At 38.5% G+C, this 18,397-nt stretch overlaps 1 protein-coding gene across 14 annotated transcripts in view; it reads left to right on the forward strand.

The window, feature by feature from the left end:
• Positions 1-18,397, forward strand: part of PRDM5 (PR/SET domain 5) — a 261,033-nt gene that overhangs the window by 173,139 nt on the left and 69,497 nt on the right. For 13 of the 14 annotated variants that reach the window (XM_081566398.1, XM_081566567.1, XM_081566951.1 and 10 more), the window contains one exon: positions 11,728-11,813. The exons of the other annotated variant lie outside the window; for it this stretch is intronic. In XM_081566398.1, the coding sequence (XP_081422524.1) occupies positions 11,728-11,813 (86 nt within the window). The remainder of the gene's footprint in view (positions 1-11,727; positions 11,814-18,397) is intronic. 14 annotated transcript variants of the gene reach the window in all.

Here is an 18,397-nt window from a genome sequence, read left to right on the forward strand (position 1 = left end):
CTTCTGCAATTTTCTGGAAGAGTTTAGTAGGATAGGTGTTAGCTCTTCTCTAAATTTTTGGTAGAATTCCGCTGTGAAGCCGTCTGGTCCTGGGCTTTTGTTTGCTGGAAGATTTCTGATTACAGTTTCGATTTCCGTGCTTGTGATGGGTCTGTTAAGATCTTCTATTTCTTCCTGGTTCAGTTTTGGAAAGTTATACTTTTCTAAGAATTTGTCCATTTCTTCCAAGTTGTCCATTTTATTGGCATATAGCTGTTGGTAGTAGTCTCTTATGATCCTTTGTATTTCTGTGGAGTCTGTTGTGATCTCTCCATTTTCATTTCTAATTTTGTTGATCTGATTCTTCTCCCTTTGTTTCTTGATGAGTCTGGCTAATGGCTTATCAGTTTTGTTTATCTTCTCGAAAAACCAGCTTTTAGTTTTGTTGATTTTTGCTATGGTCTCTTTTGTTTCTTTTGCATTTATTTCTGCCCTAATTTTTAAGATTTCTTTCCTTCTACTGACCCTGGGGTTTTTCATTTCTTCCTTCTCTAGTTGCTTTAGGTGTAGAGTTAGTTGATTTATTTGATTTTTTTCTTGTTTCTTGAGGTACGCCTGTATTGCTATGAACCTTCCCCTTAGTATTGCTTTTACAGTGTCCCATAGGTTTTGGGTTGTTGTGTTTTCATTTTCATTCGTTTCTATGCATAATTTTATTTCTTTTTGGATTTCTTCTGTGATTTGTTGGTTATTCAGAAGCGTGTTGTTTAGCCTCCATATGTTGGAACTTTTAATAGTTTTTTTTCCTGTAATTGAGGTCTAATCTTACTGCATTGTGGTCAGAGAAGATGGCTGGGATAATTTCAATTTTTTTTGAATTTACCAAGGCTAGATTTATGGCCCAGGATGTGATCTATCCTGGAGAAAGTTCCATGTGCACTTGAGAAAAACGTAAAATTGATTGTTTTGGGGTGGAAACTCGTGTAAATATCAATTAAATCTAATTTGTCTATTGTATCATTTAAAGTTTGTGTTTCCTTGTTAATTTTCTGTTTAGTTGATCTATCCATATGCATGAGTGGAGTATTAAAGTCTCCCACTATTATTGTGTTATTGTTAATTTCCCCTTTCATACTTGTTAGTATTTGCCTTATATATTGTGGTGCTCCTATGTTGGGTGCATATATATTTATGATTGTTACGTCTTCTTCTTGAATTGATCCTTTGATCTTTATGTAGTGTCCTTCTTTGTCCCTTTTCACATCCTTTATTTTAAAGTCTATTTTATCTGAAATGAGTATTGCGACTCCTGCTTTCTTTTGGTCTCCGTTTGCATGGAATATGTTTTTCCATCCTTTCACTTTCAGCCTGTGTGTGTCTCTAGTTTTGAGGTGGGTCTCTTGTAGACAGCATATATAGGGGTCTTGTTTTTGTATCCATTCAGCAACCCTTTGTCTTTTGGTTGGGGCAGTCAACCCATTTACATTTAAGGTAATTATTGATAAGTATGATCCCGTTGCCATTTACTTTGTTGTTTTGAGTTCGTGTTGAAACATCCTTTCTGTGTTTCCTGTTTAGAGAAGATCCTTTAGCATTTGCTGGAGAGCTGGTTTGGTGGTGCTGAATTCCCTCAGCTCTTGCTTGTCTGTAAAGCTTTTGAATTCTCCTTCATATCTGAATGAGACCCTTGCTGGGTACAGTAATCTGGGTTGTAGATTATTCTCTTTCCTTACTTTAAGTATGTCCTGCCATTCCCTTCTAGCCTGAAGGGTTTCTATTGAAAGATCAGCTGTTATCCTTATGGGGATCCCCTTGTGTGTTATTTGTTGTTTTTCCCTTGATGCTTTTAATATTTGTTCTTTGTGTTTGATCTTTGTTAATTTGATTAATATGTGTCTTGGGGTGTTTCGCCTTGGGTTTATCCTGTTTGGAACTCTCTGGGTTTCTTGGACTTCTGTGACTATTTCTTTCCTCAATTTAGGGAAATTCTCAACTATTATCTCCTCGAGTATTTTTTCATGGCCTTTCCTTTTATCTTCTTCTTCTGGGACTCCTATGATTCGAATGTTGGGGCGTTTCATATTGTCCCAGAGGTCCCGGAGGTTGTCCTCATTTCTTTTGATTCTTTTTTCTTTTTTCCTCTCTGCTTCGTTTATTTCCATCATTCTATCTTCTACCTCACTTATCCTATCTTCTGCCTCCGTTATTCTACTGTTGGTTCCCTCCAGAGTGTCTTTTATCTCCTTTATTTCATTATTCATTCTATATTGATTCCTTTTTATTTCTTCTAAGTCCTTGATAAACATTTCTTGCATCTTCTCAATCTTTGTCTCCAGGCTATTTATCTGTAACTCCATTTTGCTTTCAAGATTTTGGATCATTTTTATTATCCTTATTCTAAATTCTTTTTCAGATAGATTCCCTATCTCCTCCTCTTTTGTTTGGCTTTGTGGGCATTTCTCATTTTCCTTTATTTGCTGAGTATTTCTCTGTCTTTTCATCTTGTTTAGATTGCTGTGTTAGGCGTGGCCCTTCTGTATTCTGGTAGTATGAAGTTCCTCTTTGTTGTGGAGGTTCCTCACTGCGGTTGGGGTTGGACAGGTGGCTTGTCAAGGCTTCCTGGTTGGGGGAGCTTGTGTCGGTGTTCTGGTGGGTGGAGCTGGATTTCTGCTCTCTAGAGTGTAATGGAGTGACCAGTATTAATTTTTGAGATGTCTATGGAATTGGTGTGCCTCTGGGCAGCCTGTATATTGATGCTCAGGTCTATGTTCCTGCGTTGCTGGAGAATTTGCGTGGTATGTCTTGCTCTGGAACTTATTGTCTCTTGGGTGGAGCTTGGTTTCAGTGAATTTATGGAGGCTATTGGATGGTCTCTTATTAATTAATGTTTCCCCTGGCTTTCAGTCTTATTCTTGCAGTAGCCTCAAGACTTCTCCTTCCATACAGCCTCAATAATAAAACTTTTAGGTTAATGGTGAAAAGATTCTCCACAGTGAGGGATACCCAGAAAGGTTCACTGAGTTACATGGAGAGATGAGGTGGGGGGGGTGGGTTGAGGTGACCAGGAGGGGAAGAGGGGAATTCAAATGTGGAGAGAGCAATCTAGCCAGTAAGCACTTCCCTCTGTGCTTTCCACAGTTTGGAACCCTCAGAGTGATTCACAGAGATACATAGAGAGGGGGGAGGAAGGTAACAGAGGTGAGCATGAGTAGAAAGGGAGGAATTAAGAGGGGAGAGAGAGATCTGGGCAGTATCCTGTTCCTGAAGTGTTCTCCGGTACCCAGAACACCCTCAGAGATTCACAGAATTGGGTTGAGAGGAGAAGGAGGAGGGTGGGAGATAGAGGTTCCCTGAGGGAGAAGAAAGAGCATCAATAGGGGGAGAGAGTGGTCAGGCCAGTGATCACACTCCTGAGTAAAAATGGGTCCTAAAGATTGGGTTCTTAAATGTACAAAGTTGATATCAAATATGTAAAACAAAGATTAAAAATCTAGAGTAGAGGTTAGACTCTTATAAAACTTACAATCTAAAAAAAAAAAAGAAAAAAGGAAACAGTGTAAAAAGAAAAAAAAACAGCAAAACAGTAAAAAAAGAAACAGTAAAAAAATGTAGAACAGGAAAAAAAACATTAAAAAAAAGAAAACACAAAAGGTATAAGATATATGTATGTAGTTTGCTTCAAAAATAGGGTTTTTTTTTTTTTGCAAGTTAATAGTGGGTTATGAAAATGAAAGTTAAAGGTGTAATAGAGGACTTGAAGAAAAAGGAAAGAAGAGAAAAAAAAAATTTTTTTTAATTAAAAAAAAAAAATAGTAAAAAATATATATATCCCGGACTTTCTCTGGAGCTGTTGTGAGCAGTGTGGGATCTGCTCAGTTTTAGATAGATCCTTATTCCTGCTTATACTTTTCAAGATCTATAGGTCCTTTTCAATGCAGTCGGTATTAACTACAGGGATCTTAATCTGTTGGCCTGTCCCTTCCAAAGCGCTTCCCTCTGTTTATTTGGCTTCTGTTTGGAGATCTCTTCAGTATCTAATTTCCGCCCTGCAACAAAGCGGTGGAGGTGATCTCTTTAGGTTCGCTTGTTCAATCGTGCTGTGGGGAGGAAGGAACACTGCAATTCTGGCGTGTGTGTGGTAAGCTCGCAGTGTCTCGGCCGCACTGGGTTCGCCCCCGCTCACGGCGTGTGTGCTTTCCCCGTCTACCCTACTCAGGCTTCAGGTTACTCAGCCAGGGAGCGGGCCCTGAGCTGCGTGCACTTCCCAGGTCTAAGCCGCTCAGGTTCAGGCTCCCGGTTACTCCACAAAGGCGCAGACTCGGTTTCGCCCGCGGCTTGTGCCGTTCCCGGTCGGGGCTGCCCAGGCGGCCAGGAGTTTGGCGAGGGCGCTCTCCCTTGTTGGGGCGGTGCGGCTTATCACCTCCCTGGTCCCCGCCTCGGTTTACGGGCGCGCCCGGCTCCGGTGTGCTTTGTGTCGGTTCTGGGGAGCTGGTCTCTGGCTGCGACCCTCCCGGCGGTTGTCGACCCTCCGGGATCTCAGGCAGTCTTTGCTTAGAAACTGGGAGCCTGTTTGCAGTTTGGTAGGGGGTGCCCTCTCTGGAGCCGAGTTTGCCCCTTTCCGGCTCTGGCGGGCTCCGCCTGCCCGCTGTGTCCGGCGGGGGATGGGGCGGTCCGCAGCCGGCTAGCTCTCCTCTGGTATCGCTCAGTCCTTTGTTCTGTGAGCGGGCCGGCAGTGCCTTAGAGTTGGGCTTTTCGCGGGATAGTTCTCTCTCTCTCGCTGTCCCACAGTTTAGGTTACTATCTCATGTTAGCTCCCTCAGATTGCCCTCGGGGCACTCGGGCCCGGTCCTTACCCTAGGCAATGCCGCCCGCTCCTCTCCGTTCAGCCCCCACTTGCTGGTGGCGGATGATGCGAGCATCTGGGGTTCTTTGCTGGGAGTTGCTTTAGGCACGTAATCTGTGGATTTTATTTATTTTTTCCTCCCAGTTACGTTGCCCTCCGAGATAAAAAATCCTCCCCCACACCCGCCGGTGAGAGGGTTTCCTGGTGCTTGGAAATTCCTCCTCTTTTACGACTCCCTCCCCGGGACGGGTCTCCGTCCCTAACTCTTTTGTCTCTCTTTTTATCTTTTATAATTTCTCCTACCTCTTTTGAAGATAATGCGCAGTTTTTGTGGAAGCCTGACGTCCTCAGCCAGCCTTCAGAAGTAGTTTTGTGGAGTTTGGTCAGCGTTCAGATGTTCTTTCGATAAATTTGTGGAGGAGAGAGTGGTCTCCCCGTCCTATTCCTCCGCCATCTTAGCCCCGCCTCCTGTTCTGTACATTTTAATTTTCAGAGTTGATCATGCCCAGATTATTAAGTCTTTTGCATTCAGTGTGTTTAGTGGCATTAAATAAAATTTGATCTGAGTTTCTGATAGAGTGATCAAGTTTGTATCTAAATTTAAATCCATGGTCTAAATTTAAGAATATCAAAATATCTAATATAGGTATATCGAAGTTTGCAAGATTTTTCTTTATTAACTTTTGTTGCATAAACACAGATCTTTAGAAAGGACTTGTCAAGGTGGACACTGGAGTGATTATGTAGCAGTAGATGGATATTCAGTGATACAGTGGCTTTAAGGCCTTTCCTTTTATCATGAAGTTTCATGCTTACCTGAATTCCCTTCACAAATTTTAGGATTCTATTTTATTTTACTTTATTTTTTAAACTTTTTATTTTGTATTGAGGTATAGCTGATTAACAATGTTTGGATAGTTTCAGGTGAACATCAAAGGGACTCAGCCATACATATATATGTATCCATTCTTCCCCAGACTCCCCTATTTTAATATTAGTATGTTAATCCTTTGGTGAGGCCTGGAGTTCTTCTGATGTCTTTAATTATATAGCACAAAAATGGTAAAGTCGATAAATTATAATCTTAATGGCATACATTAAACAAACAACAATGGCACATATTAAACTAGAATCAGATTTTTCCTGTTGTGTTTGACCATACTTGCCAGTGAATGGTTTTGGTCATAATGTATTTTCTTTGTTAAAGATGCGTGGTAATGTGTTAGGGACCAGGCGAGACTCTGGGTACTTCATGTGGCATCCAGATGTCCCCCTTTCATTACCACAGCTGCCTTTGGAAAGCCATCTGCAATTTTTGGAATTCTTTTGTAAATATCCACACACACCCCCCTTTGTGTATTTCAAGTACTTTTAGGCTACGTCCTTCTCAGGTGTGGCAGCAGTGAGAATCTGGGGGCACCCATTTCAAGTCCAGTAAGTTAAAAAGCTTGTAATTCTATGATAAAGAGTTACAGAAAAAGTGCACTTAAATTGGCATCAAGAAATTACATTCAGTTCTTTTACCTTTCCTAGTGACCTTTCCTAAGTTCTTTTTCTGTCATCACCTACCACAGGTCATTCTTCAATCGATCTCCTTGTTTTATTTTCTTCTTACAGTGTCAGTATCTGAAATTATCTTGTTTTTTCTTTAACATTTTCTTGTCTTATTACACTAGTAAAATTGAAGAGGCAGTGCTTTTGTGAATATATTTGCAACTGTGTTCTTAAAGCCCAGGACAGTAAATAGAAGATGGTGTGTGCTCAAAAAATGTCTATTTAATGAGTGAATAAATTAGCTTCCAGGATTATCTACTTTGTGACACCTGTTCAAGTCAACTTAAAATCAGCCTTCTACAGTTGTGATCATGTTTCTGTGTGTTCCTTGATGTGTTTGAAGAAAACAGAAGTGGACTTTAATGATATTCAGTGTCAGAACATAATTTAAAGAAAGAAGCAGATGCAAAAAGCTCATCTATTTTCTTTAGTTAAGTGAAAATATTTTGCTGTTATACATGCTTCAGTATTATTCATCCTACTATGCTCATTGAATCTTAACTGTTGGAATCTTATAATGTAGTATGGGATGTTTGCCAATACTATTTTTCCTTTCTAAATGTTGAAGATGGTTACTTAAATGTGGTTCTCAAGGTGTAGTTCAATATTGTGTCAGTATGTGCATCCACTTGGGATCTGCTTTGAGATATACATTCCTAACCTGCCCCTGACTTTTTCCTGATGAGCTTTGATAACTAAAGGAATGCCTCACTCTCCCAGTCAGAAAGATCTGGTTAATGTCAGCTGTAATTGCAAGAAGCAGAGTTTTTGACAGTAACTTTAGAAAGTCTAACCTCATTTATATAAAAACTAGCCATATTATTAATTTATGTGATGGTGTAAGGGTTAAATATTAAGCATTAAAATTCTGATTCTACCATTTAACGGCTGTGTCATCATGAACAAATCACTTATCTTCCCTGTGCCTTACTTTCCTCACTTGTAAACTCATGCTATGAATTCCTAGATTATAATGTGTTACAAGAAATAAAATTACTAATGTACCTTAAGTGTTCTGAACAGTATGTTTCAACCATTACTTTTATTTTTCTGTTTAGGTTGGGTTTTAGCTCAGTTTTTTTTAGCTAATTTTCAGATTAACTAATTTTCATGTTAGAATTTGAACATTGCTATTAACTTATGCAAAATGTGAACAGTCTTCAAATCTACTAGAGATGTTTAAAAATAATCATTGTTTGGATTCACATCATATTGTACATCAGAAACTATGTACTGGCAGTGATCAAGTAAGAAAGAAAGATCTGTATTCTTAGAGTTAACCAAGCTGAAGGATAATTCCTGTTCACACTATAATAATTTTATGTGTAAACAAAAATATTTCCTGGAAACATACTCATCGTTGTAACTGGCAATAATGACAGAAAATATCACATGCATAATGTGAAAAAAACCTAGGAATAACAGCTTGTCTTTAATTTGCAAATTAGACAAATGGCTTTAATATTTAGCAACATGTTGGCTTGTACAGGTAACATTCAGCTTCTGATCATGTGGGAGAGCAGATAGCTTTGTCCCTGGAGTCTGAGAGAGGCAAGATTGCTCTAAACATGCTCCAACCAAAAGGGTAGACAGCTTAATGTAGTCTGTCAAGGCTGGTTCTCAAACCACATACTCTGGTTTTTAAATAAATTCTAAGTTTTAAATAAATTTATCAAAGCCATTTACCCAGTGGCAGCCTTTAAAACTGGAGTTATACTCTGGGGTGGTAGGATGAGTAAAGTGGGACTTACTCACAACCCAAACCTGTCAGCTCAGTAATGTGGGATCTCAGGGTTGGAATGAGGTGGAAACACTGATAGTCTATAGAGTACTGGTTTCTCTTCTGAGCATTCTACTTATGTCTCACAGACAGCAGACAGAGAGACATCAATGATGATAATAATTGCCTCCGTTATGAACAAGGTGATTCTATGAGTTTGCTAGTACTGCTGTAACAGAGTACCACAAATTGAGTAGCTTAAACAACAAAAAACGTGTTGTCTAATACATTCTGTTCTGGCGGCTAGAAGTCTGAGATCAAGGCGTTGGTGTGAACTCACTCCCTCTGAAGGCACCAGGGAAGCATCTGTGCCAGGAGTTTCTTCTGGCAGTTCCTGCTGTGGCAGCGTAACTCCACTCTTCATGGGGCCTTCTCCCTGTGTCTCTGTCTCTTCATGGGTATGTTCTTGTACGGACACCAGTCACATAAGATTAGGGATAACACAACTCTAGTGACATTTGCAACAGCCTTATTTCCAGGTAAGGGCATATTCTATATTCTGACGTGCTGGAATTAGGACTTCAACATGTGAATATTTTGGGGGGAGAGCACAGTTCAATTTGAAATAGGTGGTCATACATTTTTATTGTCCCAACTGGATCAGTTGTGTCAATGAAAAGGAGTGCTATTAATAATTGTTCCATGGTTGCCGGCATAGAGAATGTTTTAAGCAAACCTGAATGTTTGGTCAGAATATCTTGGAGATAGGTAAAGTTTATTCCATTTTTCAGAGGTTCACTAAGGTTGCATGGCTTCCGCAGAGTTACACCTAGAGGAGGATGAGCAGTATTCAGACTCAGAACAATCAGGCTATAGAAGAGGAGAAAATGCTCATGTCTGTAGTGGAAATTTCTGCATTATGACACCAGCTAAAATAGGGAGTTAATTTGTTTTGCCCCATTCTCTAAAATTCCTTATTTGTTATCTCTTTTTCCTTGCTTAATCAATTTTGGCTGTCATGAAAGAAAATAATAATTTGATGTGTTTCATTAGGTTTAATTCATGTAACCAACAACTATAAATCTTTGATTCTTTTATATTTTGCTGGCTATTCTATTTGTATTTGGAGAGCAATCACACACATAAATTTCTGTCTTTGATACAAAGAGAATAGCTATGAATATTAAGTTAATTTATGATTGCTAAAAATTTCTGAAACATCTTTGCCAACAATTTTACTGTTTATCATGCTTTGTCTGTAATGTAGATTGATTTAATTGTTAATAGATAAGAAGGAAATATTTTAGCATTCTTCGTATCACTAATGTAAAATGAATTTACATTGAAAATCTAAAAAGTTACTTCCTTTTCATACTTTCTGAAGAAGGAAATAAAATTATCTGGACTTCTGTGATATAGGAGTTACCTCCATGAGCATTAGCAGCTTGCTGTTTTCTTCTAGTCTTTTTTCAGTGAGTTTGCATTGTTAAAGTTCAGTGATTAAGAAATCAACAAATGATAATTTCTGTTACTACTTCTGTCACTGATTCTCTTACTATTATGGCTGATGCTATGAATATTTTTTTCATTCTTGTCGAGGAAAAAAATTCTACAAATATCAGAGAACTGAAATTAATAAAACTTAGAGGTTAGATGTAGGGAGAAGTAAGTAAAAAATGGCTATTTAAGTTTCTTATTTGGTAAGTGGATGAATGTGGTATAACTAATCAGGGCAGGATACATAGGACACTCAGTTGCAGAGGATAAAGTTTATGAATGCTGAATTTTAATTGTTGGTGAAATATACAAATGAAGATACCCAATGGGTATACAGATATCTCAAGATAGGAGCTCAACAGAGATCGGGAATGAAGATAAACACACGCTATCATTTTAGGGTTAAAATAAGATTATCTTTTCCTAGTTGTTCAAATAAATTGGACCCTACTAAGTCTTTATTTTTTGTGTGTATGAAAAGCCACACCTACCCAGGTTCACAACCATAATAAAGTCAAGAACTCTCAGTCGATTTACTTAGTGCAAAAGTTGATTTTGTCTCCCAGAAAAAAATTGGTAAGCCTAGATAGTTCGTTAAAGAGTTCAGCTCCAGTCTGTGCTGCCTTTGTTATTTCTCGGTTTTTCTTTTTTCCTCCTTGAGTAGTTGTCATTGTTTCACACTGTCCACTTCAGAGAGAGTTCAGAGGGAGTATCCTGGGTGTATCTCAAGGGGAGGCTGGGGGAGTTGCTGAGCTGGAGACTGCCCCAGTTGTTTGCAGGTGACATTACTGTCAACAAGGGTGCAGAGAGCAGGGCAAGTCTCCCTGTGCCTCAGGGCCTCCAGTCCCAGGAACGTGGCTGGACACTTTGTAAAGCAACTGGGCAGAGGTCAGGCAAGGCCGTGATGAGAAATGACCATTGGTTTAAGCTGCAAGAAGCTCATTGTTGACCTGATGGACACATTCAGTGGCATGACTCAAGTATCCTGTGCTTGGATGAGACTGAGTGAGAATGAGAATCAGATGGGATGTAAGGGAGCAGAGGACCAGCATACTGCTTGTCCAAAGGCCTGTCTCTGAGGAGAAGGAAAGACAGAAATTTTACATTTACTGAAGGCACATATTTTATTGTATTGATGTCTGATTGCAGCCGGGGGTCTAGCATACTGTCATGTAAGTACATTGTCATTTCTTTATACTAGTGATTTTGAGTTACTGTCCATTCTGAATAACTAAGCTTTGACGAGTGAGTAGCTTCACGTTCATCCTGGAAATTAAATTTTGTCATATTTTTTCTTTCTTTTTTTTTTTATAGTAAAACTTTTAAGAAAGTATGATGTGGATGAGTATGCTTGCTTGTTTTAAAAAAAGTGGGTTTAGCTATTTTCTAGATAATAACCTCTAGATATAACCTCTTCTCAGTTATAAAAGAAAGTATGAATCACTTATTATTTAGTTTAACCAGTTCTGTTTAACATATAGCAGATTTATGAAATCCTTTTAAAACTCATCACCTTATTGAGGTCGACTATGAAACCTTTTTTAAAAAACAAAGCATCAGTGAAACAAAGATCCCTATTATGTTCAGTACAGTGACAGAACACATTGATGCAAAATTTTCTTAACAAATTCTTACAATTAGGAGATGTCTCACATACTAAAAGGAAAGGGCTTCCCTGGTGGCACCAGTGCTAAAGAACCCGCCTGCCAGTGCAGGAAATGTAAAAGATGCAGGTTTGATCCCTGGGTCTGGAAGATCCCCTGGAGAAGGGCACGGCAACGCACTCCAGTAGTCTTGCCTGGAGAGTCCCATGGACAGAGGAGCCTGGTGGGCTACAGTCCATGGGGTCACAAGGAGTCAGACTTGACTGAAGTGACTTGGCACAGGGAGTGAGCCTGCTGCTGGTAAATGTGGCTGGGGCCTGAGTGCAGGACGTGCTCTGGGCTCACTGCCTCTCCACGAGAGGGAAAGCTCCTCCTCTGCCCTGAAGTGCCCCTGGGTCGCCTGGCTGGGCCTGAGTCTCTTCTTGGCCATGCACAAGCGTTGGCGAAGGCCTGGTGCAGGAGGAGTGATAGTACATGCCTTCTTTGCTGCTGTAGATTTTTCTGACAGGAAGCCTGCCTTTATCTTGTAGGTGAGCGTCCCTATCAGTGCCCTTACTGTGAGAAAGGATTCAGTAAAAATGACGGCCTGAAGATGCACATTCGTACTCACACCAGGGTAAGATAATATTCTATCTCATTTCTTATAAGATCCACACTTATTTTAAAGATATTTAACTTTACCTGAGAAAGCAAATGTGGTATATCTGAAACTTTATGCTTGTGGTGAATATTTGAGCATATCTTTTTTTTTAAAAAGACGTAACAATGAAAGAAACAAAAATCCAAACCTCCAGAGCCTTTCCATTCTTTAAATTGTGAACTAGTTCTTAGGAGTAATAGGAGTTACGACTGTCAAACAGCCAAGTAAATGTAGCTGAGTATTTGCCAGTAATGCAGATGCCAGCACTTCCTGAACAGAGGTGCACCTGTCAGTATGTGATCATTAATTAATGTATGTGAGCAAGTATATTTGCAGGAAAGATGTTGAAGACAATCTGCATTATCGTGGGAGGTGGCAGACAAGGAAGCACAGCTTCTGGCTCTCCAGGCTGTGCCCACTGCTGTCTCTCATTCTTTTTCCGAGGATGCCCTTTGCGCCTCTGCTGTCAGCACCTCTCACCAGATCGTTGTCATTCTGTGATACACAGTTTTTTCAGACCCAAGCATCTGCATCACATGCAATAAAAAAAATGGGAGCAGCTCACCCTCTGTCTAGCTACCTTTCTTAGCTCACTGTTCAGTTAAGGACACAAAATTTACATGGACTTCCCACTTGAAAATTTGATGTTGTTTTTAAATAGCTCTTCTTGATTTCACTCTATCCATCCTTTTCACTGCATTACCTTTCACACAGTTCTTTTCAATATGGCATTTTAAAAGTGCTTATGGTCTGTACATAAATGCCAAATTTTTTCAGATTTTGAGAGACATGCCTAATCCCCTTAAGAGCAGTTCTAATTTAGGCTTCTCCTGAATTCCATTTTTTACCTTAGCTGTAAAATAAGAACTTTAGAGAAAACAAATAATAATAATATCCTTGTCAGTGTAATAATATTCCAGCTTTCCACTTTAGTTCTGTAGGCTATAAAAGATAACCTCTGAGGTCCTGTTAAGAAAATACTCCTCCTGTGTTTGTGGTGGAGGAGGGAGGCAGCTTCTGTGCTCACTAGAGCAAATCCACATTGGGTTTCTCATTCTGATTTAAAATATAGTACTCATATTATGTGGATATTTCGAACTGGAGTAATTCCTAAGTACTTCATAGACCCTGCTCTTAAGGGTTAGATAAATGTTACTCCTCTTAATATGACTTATGTACAAATTCAAGTATTTATTACACAGTGAGCACTATTAAAGAGATTTAATGTTGTTTAGGAGGTTATTTTATGTATGTGTAGTTGTCACAATAGTGCCAATAATGTGTTTTAGATCAGAGCAAAGGAGTGTTGATTCCTTTGATCAAAACTCATGACGTTAACCAAAATCTAGGCCTTATGAGTGCATGTTAAACTGTTTTACAAAATTATACCTCAGAAAAGGATGTTTGAATTCAGGGAAAAAATACCTTTTGGGTGTTCTCAAGAATGGGCAATATTTCCAGTTCAAATAATATGGTGTTTACTTTGTTTATTCATGAGAATAATGCTAATAGTTAAATACAAAGGCCAGTAATCACATGTCAGGTACTATATTCTAGATGCTCACGTTTATTGATTCATGTAAGCCTCACAACAGTTCATTAATGCATTCAATCTCAATGAGATAGGTATTACTATAATCTGTTGATCTGTTCTTTTTTTTATATATTTATTTTTAATTGAATGATAATTGCATTACAGTATTGCATTGGTTTCTACCAAACATAAATCAGCCATAGGTTTACCCATGTCCTCTCTCACTTGAACATCCCTCCCACCTGCCTCCCTACCCTAACCCTCTAGGTTGTTACTGAGCCTCAGTTTGAGTTCCTGAGTCATACAGCAAATTCGCATTGTCTATCTATTTTACATATGGTAAAGTATGTTTCCATGTTACTCTCTGTACCTCCCACCCTCTCCTCCTTCCCTGCCCACCTGTGTCCATGGGTCTGTTCTCAAAGTCTATTCTCCGTTGCTGCTCTGCAAATAGGTTCATCAGCACCATCTTTCAGAACCTATATAAATATGCATTAGTGTACGATAATTGTTTTTCTCTTTCTGACTTACTTTCCTCTGTATATTAGGACTGACACAAATGCCTTCCTTTTTATGGCAGGGTGGTATTCCATTGTATATATGTACCACAGCTTCTTTATCTATTTATCTGTCAATGGACATCTAGATTGCTTCCATGTCTAGCTATTGTAAATAGAGTTTCAATGAACATTAGGTTGCTGCTGCTGCTGCTGCTAAGTCGCTTCAGTCGTGTCCGACTCTGTGCGACCCCATAGACGGCAGCCCATCGGGCTCCCCTGTCCCTGGGATTCTCCAGGCAAGAATATTGGAGTGGGTTGCCATTTCCTTCTCCAGTGCATGAAAGTGAAAAATGAAAGTGAAGTCGCTCAGTCGTGTCTGACTCTTAGCGACCCCATGGACTGCAGCCTACCAGGCTCCTCCGTCCATGGGATTTTCCAGGCAAGAGTACTGGAGTGGGGTGCCATTGCCTTCTCCTGACCATTAGGTTACATGTGTCTTTTTCAATTTTTATTTCCTCAGGATATATGCCTAGTAGTGGGATGCCTAGTAGTATATGCCTAGCTGGGTCATATGGTGGTTTTATTCCTAATTTTTAAAGAATTGCCATACCGTTCTCCATAGTGGCTGTATCAATTTGCATTCCCACCAACAGTGCAGGAGGGTTCCCTTTGCTCAACACCATCTCCAGCATTTATTGTTTGTAGATTTTATGATGATGGCCATTCTGACCGGTGTGAGGTTATACCCCATTGTAAATTTGATTGGCATTTCTCTATTAATGAGTGATGTTGAACATCTTTTCATGTATTTGTTAGCCATCTGTATGTCATCTTTGGAGAAATGTCTGTTTAGGTCTTTTGCCCATTTTTTGATTGGTTGGTTGTTTTCTGGTATTGACTTGTATGAGCTGCTTGTATATTTTGGAAATTAATCCTTTGTCAGTTGTTTCATATGCTATTATTTTTTCACATTCTGAGGGTTGTCTTTTCTCCTTGTTTATAGTTTGCTGTGCAAATCTTTTAAATTTAATTAGGTCCCACTTGTTTATTCTTGTGTTTATTTCCATTACTCTAGGAGGTGGGTCACAGAGGATCTTGCTGCTAAGTATCTTTAGGGTTTTCTATATATACTATCATATCAGCTGCAAACCATAAGAGCTTTACTTCTTCTTTTCTAATCTGGATTTTGTTTCTTTTGTTTCTTTTCCTTCTCTAATTGCCATAGCTAGGACTTCCAAAACTATGACAAATAATAGTGGTGAGAGTTGACACCCTTGTCTTGTTCATGGTCTTAGAGGGAATGCTTTCAGTTTTTCACCATTGAGAATAATGTTTGTTGTGGGGTTATCATATATGGTCTTTATTATATTGAGCTAGGTTCCTTCTATACCCATTTTTGAACAGTTTTTTAAATCATATATGAGTATTGAATTTTGTCAAAAGGTTTTTCTGCATCTGTTGAGATTATCATATGGTTTTTATCTTTCAGTTTGTTAATATGGTGTATCACATTGATTGATTTGCATATATTGAAGAATCCTTGCATCACTGGGATAAACCCAACTTAATCAGGGTGTGTGATCTTTTTAATGTGTTGCTAGAATTTTGTTGAGAATTTTTGCATATATATATGTACATCAATGATATTGGCCTGTCATTTTCTTGTTATGTGTTGTCTTTGTCTGGTTTTGGTATCAGGGTGATGGTGGCCTCATCAAATGAGTCTAAAAGTGTTCCTTCCTCTGCAATTTTGGAAGAGCTTTAGAAGGATAGGGATTAGTTCTTCTCTAAATGTTAGAATTCACCTGTGAAGCCATCTGACCCTGGGCTGCTTTTTTGGGGGAAATTTTTGATCACATTTCAATTTCTGTGCTTGTTACTGGATTGTTAATAATTTCTACTTTTTCCTGGTTCAGTCTTGGAAGGTAGAACTTTCTAAGAATCTGTCCATTTTTTCCAGGTTGTACATTTTATTGGCATATAGTTGTTTGTAATAGTCTCTTATGATCCTTGGTATTTCTGTGTTGTCTGTTGTAACCTCTTCTTTTTCATTTCTAGTTTTGTTGATTTCATTCTTCTCCTTTTTTTTCCTGATGAGTCTGGCTAATGGTTTGTCATTTTTTTTTTATCTTCTCAAAGAACCAGCTGTTTGTTTTCTTAATCTTTACTGTGTTTCCTTCATATATTTTTTATTTATTTCTTCTCTGATCTTTATGATTTCTTTCCTTCTACTAATTGGGCTTTTTGTTGTTCTTTTTCCAGTTGTTTTAGGTGTAAAGTTAGGTTGTCTGTTTGACGTTTTTCTTGTTTCTTAAGATAGGATTGTATTGCTATAAACTTCCCTCTTAGAACTGCTTTTGCTGCATCCAATAGGTTTTGAGTTGTTGTGTTTTCTTTGTCATTTGTTTCTAGGATTTGTTGATTTCTCTTTTGATTTCTTCAGTAACCTGTTCATTGTTTAGAAACATGCTGTTTAATCTCCATGTGTTTGTGTTTTTTGTAGTTCTTTTCCCTGTGATTGATATCTAGTCTCATAGTGTTGTGGTCAGAAAAGATGATTGATATGATTTCAGGTTTTTTTTTTTAGTTTACTGAGGTTTGATTTGTGACACAAGATATCGTCTGTCCTGGAGAATGTTCCATGTACACTTGAGAAGAAAGAGTGTGTGTTCTTCTGCATTTGGGTGGAAAATCCTTAAGATATCAGTTAGGTCCATTTGGTCTACTGTTTCATTTCAGATTTGTGTTTCCCTATTAATTTTCTGTTTTGATGATCTGTCCATTGGTATAAGTGGGGTATTAAAGTCCCCTACTATTATTTTATTGATGTCAATTTCCCCCTTTATGTCTGTTGCTGCTAAGTCACTTCAGTCGTGTCCAACTCTGTGCTACCCCATAGACAGTAGCCCACCAGGCTCCCCCATCCCTGGGATTCTCCAGGCAAGAACAGTGGAGTGGGTTGCCATTTACTTCTCCAATGCATGAAACTGAAAAGTGAAAGTGAAGTCACTCAGTCATGTCTGACTCTGAGCAACCCCATGGACTGCAGCCTACCAGGCTCCTCTGTCCATGGGATTTTCCAGGCAAGAGTACTGGAGTGGGCTGCCATTGCCAGTGTTTGCCTTATGTATTGAGGTGGTCCTGTGTTAGGTGCACAGATATTTACAATTGTTATCTCTTCTTGGATTGATCCCTTGACAATTATGTAGTGTCTTTCTTTATCTCTTGTTATATTCTTTATTTTAAGGTCTATATTTTCTAAAATGAAGATTGCCACTCCAGCTTTCTTTTGATTTCCATTTGCCTGGAATATCTTTTTCCATCCTTTTACTTTCAGTCTATATGTGTCTCTAGCTCTGAAGTGGGTCTCTTGTAGACAGTGACCCACATGTGTGGGTCTTGTTTTTGTATCCATTCAGCCAATCTGTGTCTTTTGGAGTGTTTAATCCATTTACATTTAAAGTAATTATTGATATATATGTTCCTATTGGCATTTTCTTAATTGTTTTTTATTTGTCTTTGAGGGTCTTTCCTTTCTCTTGTGTTTATTGCCTATATAAGTCCCTTTAATATTTGTGGTAAAGCTGGTTTGATGGTCCTAAATTCTCTTAATTTTTGCTTGTCACTGTAAAGCTTGTGATTTTTCCATCAATTCTGAATGAGATCCTTGCCGAGGAGAATAATCTTGGTTGTAGATTTTTCCCTTTCTGTACTTTAAATATATCCTGACATTCCCTTCTGGCCTGCAGAGTTTCTGCTGAAAGATCAACTGTTAATCGTATGGATTTCCCTTGTATGTTACTTGTTGCTTTTCCCTTGCTGTTTTTAATATTCTTTTTTTGTGTTTAATCTTTGTTATCTTAATGAGTATGTGTTTTGACGTGTTTCTCCTTGAGTTTATCCTGTAGGGGACTCTCTGCACGTCTTGGACTTGATTGACTATTTCCTTTCACATGCTGGTGAAGTTTTCAACTATAATCTCTCCAAAAATTTTCTCAGTGCCCTTCTTTTTCTCCTCTTCTTCTGGGACCCCTGTAACTTGAATGTTGGTTTGATTAATGTTGTCCCAGAGGTCTCTGAGGCTGTTATTGATTCTTTTCATGCTTCTTCTTTTATTCTGCTCTTCAAGGATTATTTCCACCATTCTATCTTCCAGCTCACTTATCTATTCTTCTGCTTCTGTTAATCTACTATTGATTCTTTCCAGAGTATTTTTAATTTCAGTAATTGAGTTACTCATCTGTTTGTTTATTTCTTCTATGTCCTTGGTAATTGTGTTAATTGTGTTGATTGCTTCTTGCATTTTCTCCATTCTATTTTTTAACATTGTTACTATCATTATTCTGAATTCTTTTTCAGATAGTGTGCCTATTTCCTCTTTGATTAGTTGCTCTTGTGTGTTTCGAGTTTGTTCCATCATTTGCACAATACTCTCTGCCTTTTCATTTTCTAAAAAATTTATTGTGTTTTAAGATCTTTTCTCAGGCTTTGAAGTTAAATTCTTTCTTCTTTTTGGTTTCTGCTCT

Source organism: Giraffa tippelskirchi, chromosome 1 (genome assembly GCF_054371585.1).
Source record: "Giraffa tippelskirchi isolate mGirTip1 chromosome 1, T2T-mGirTip1v1.2.pri, whole genome shotgun sequence".
In the NCBI taxonomy this organism is placed as follows: Eukaryota; Metazoa; Chordata; class Mammalia; order Artiodactyla; family Giraffidae; genus Giraffa; species Giraffa tippelskirchi.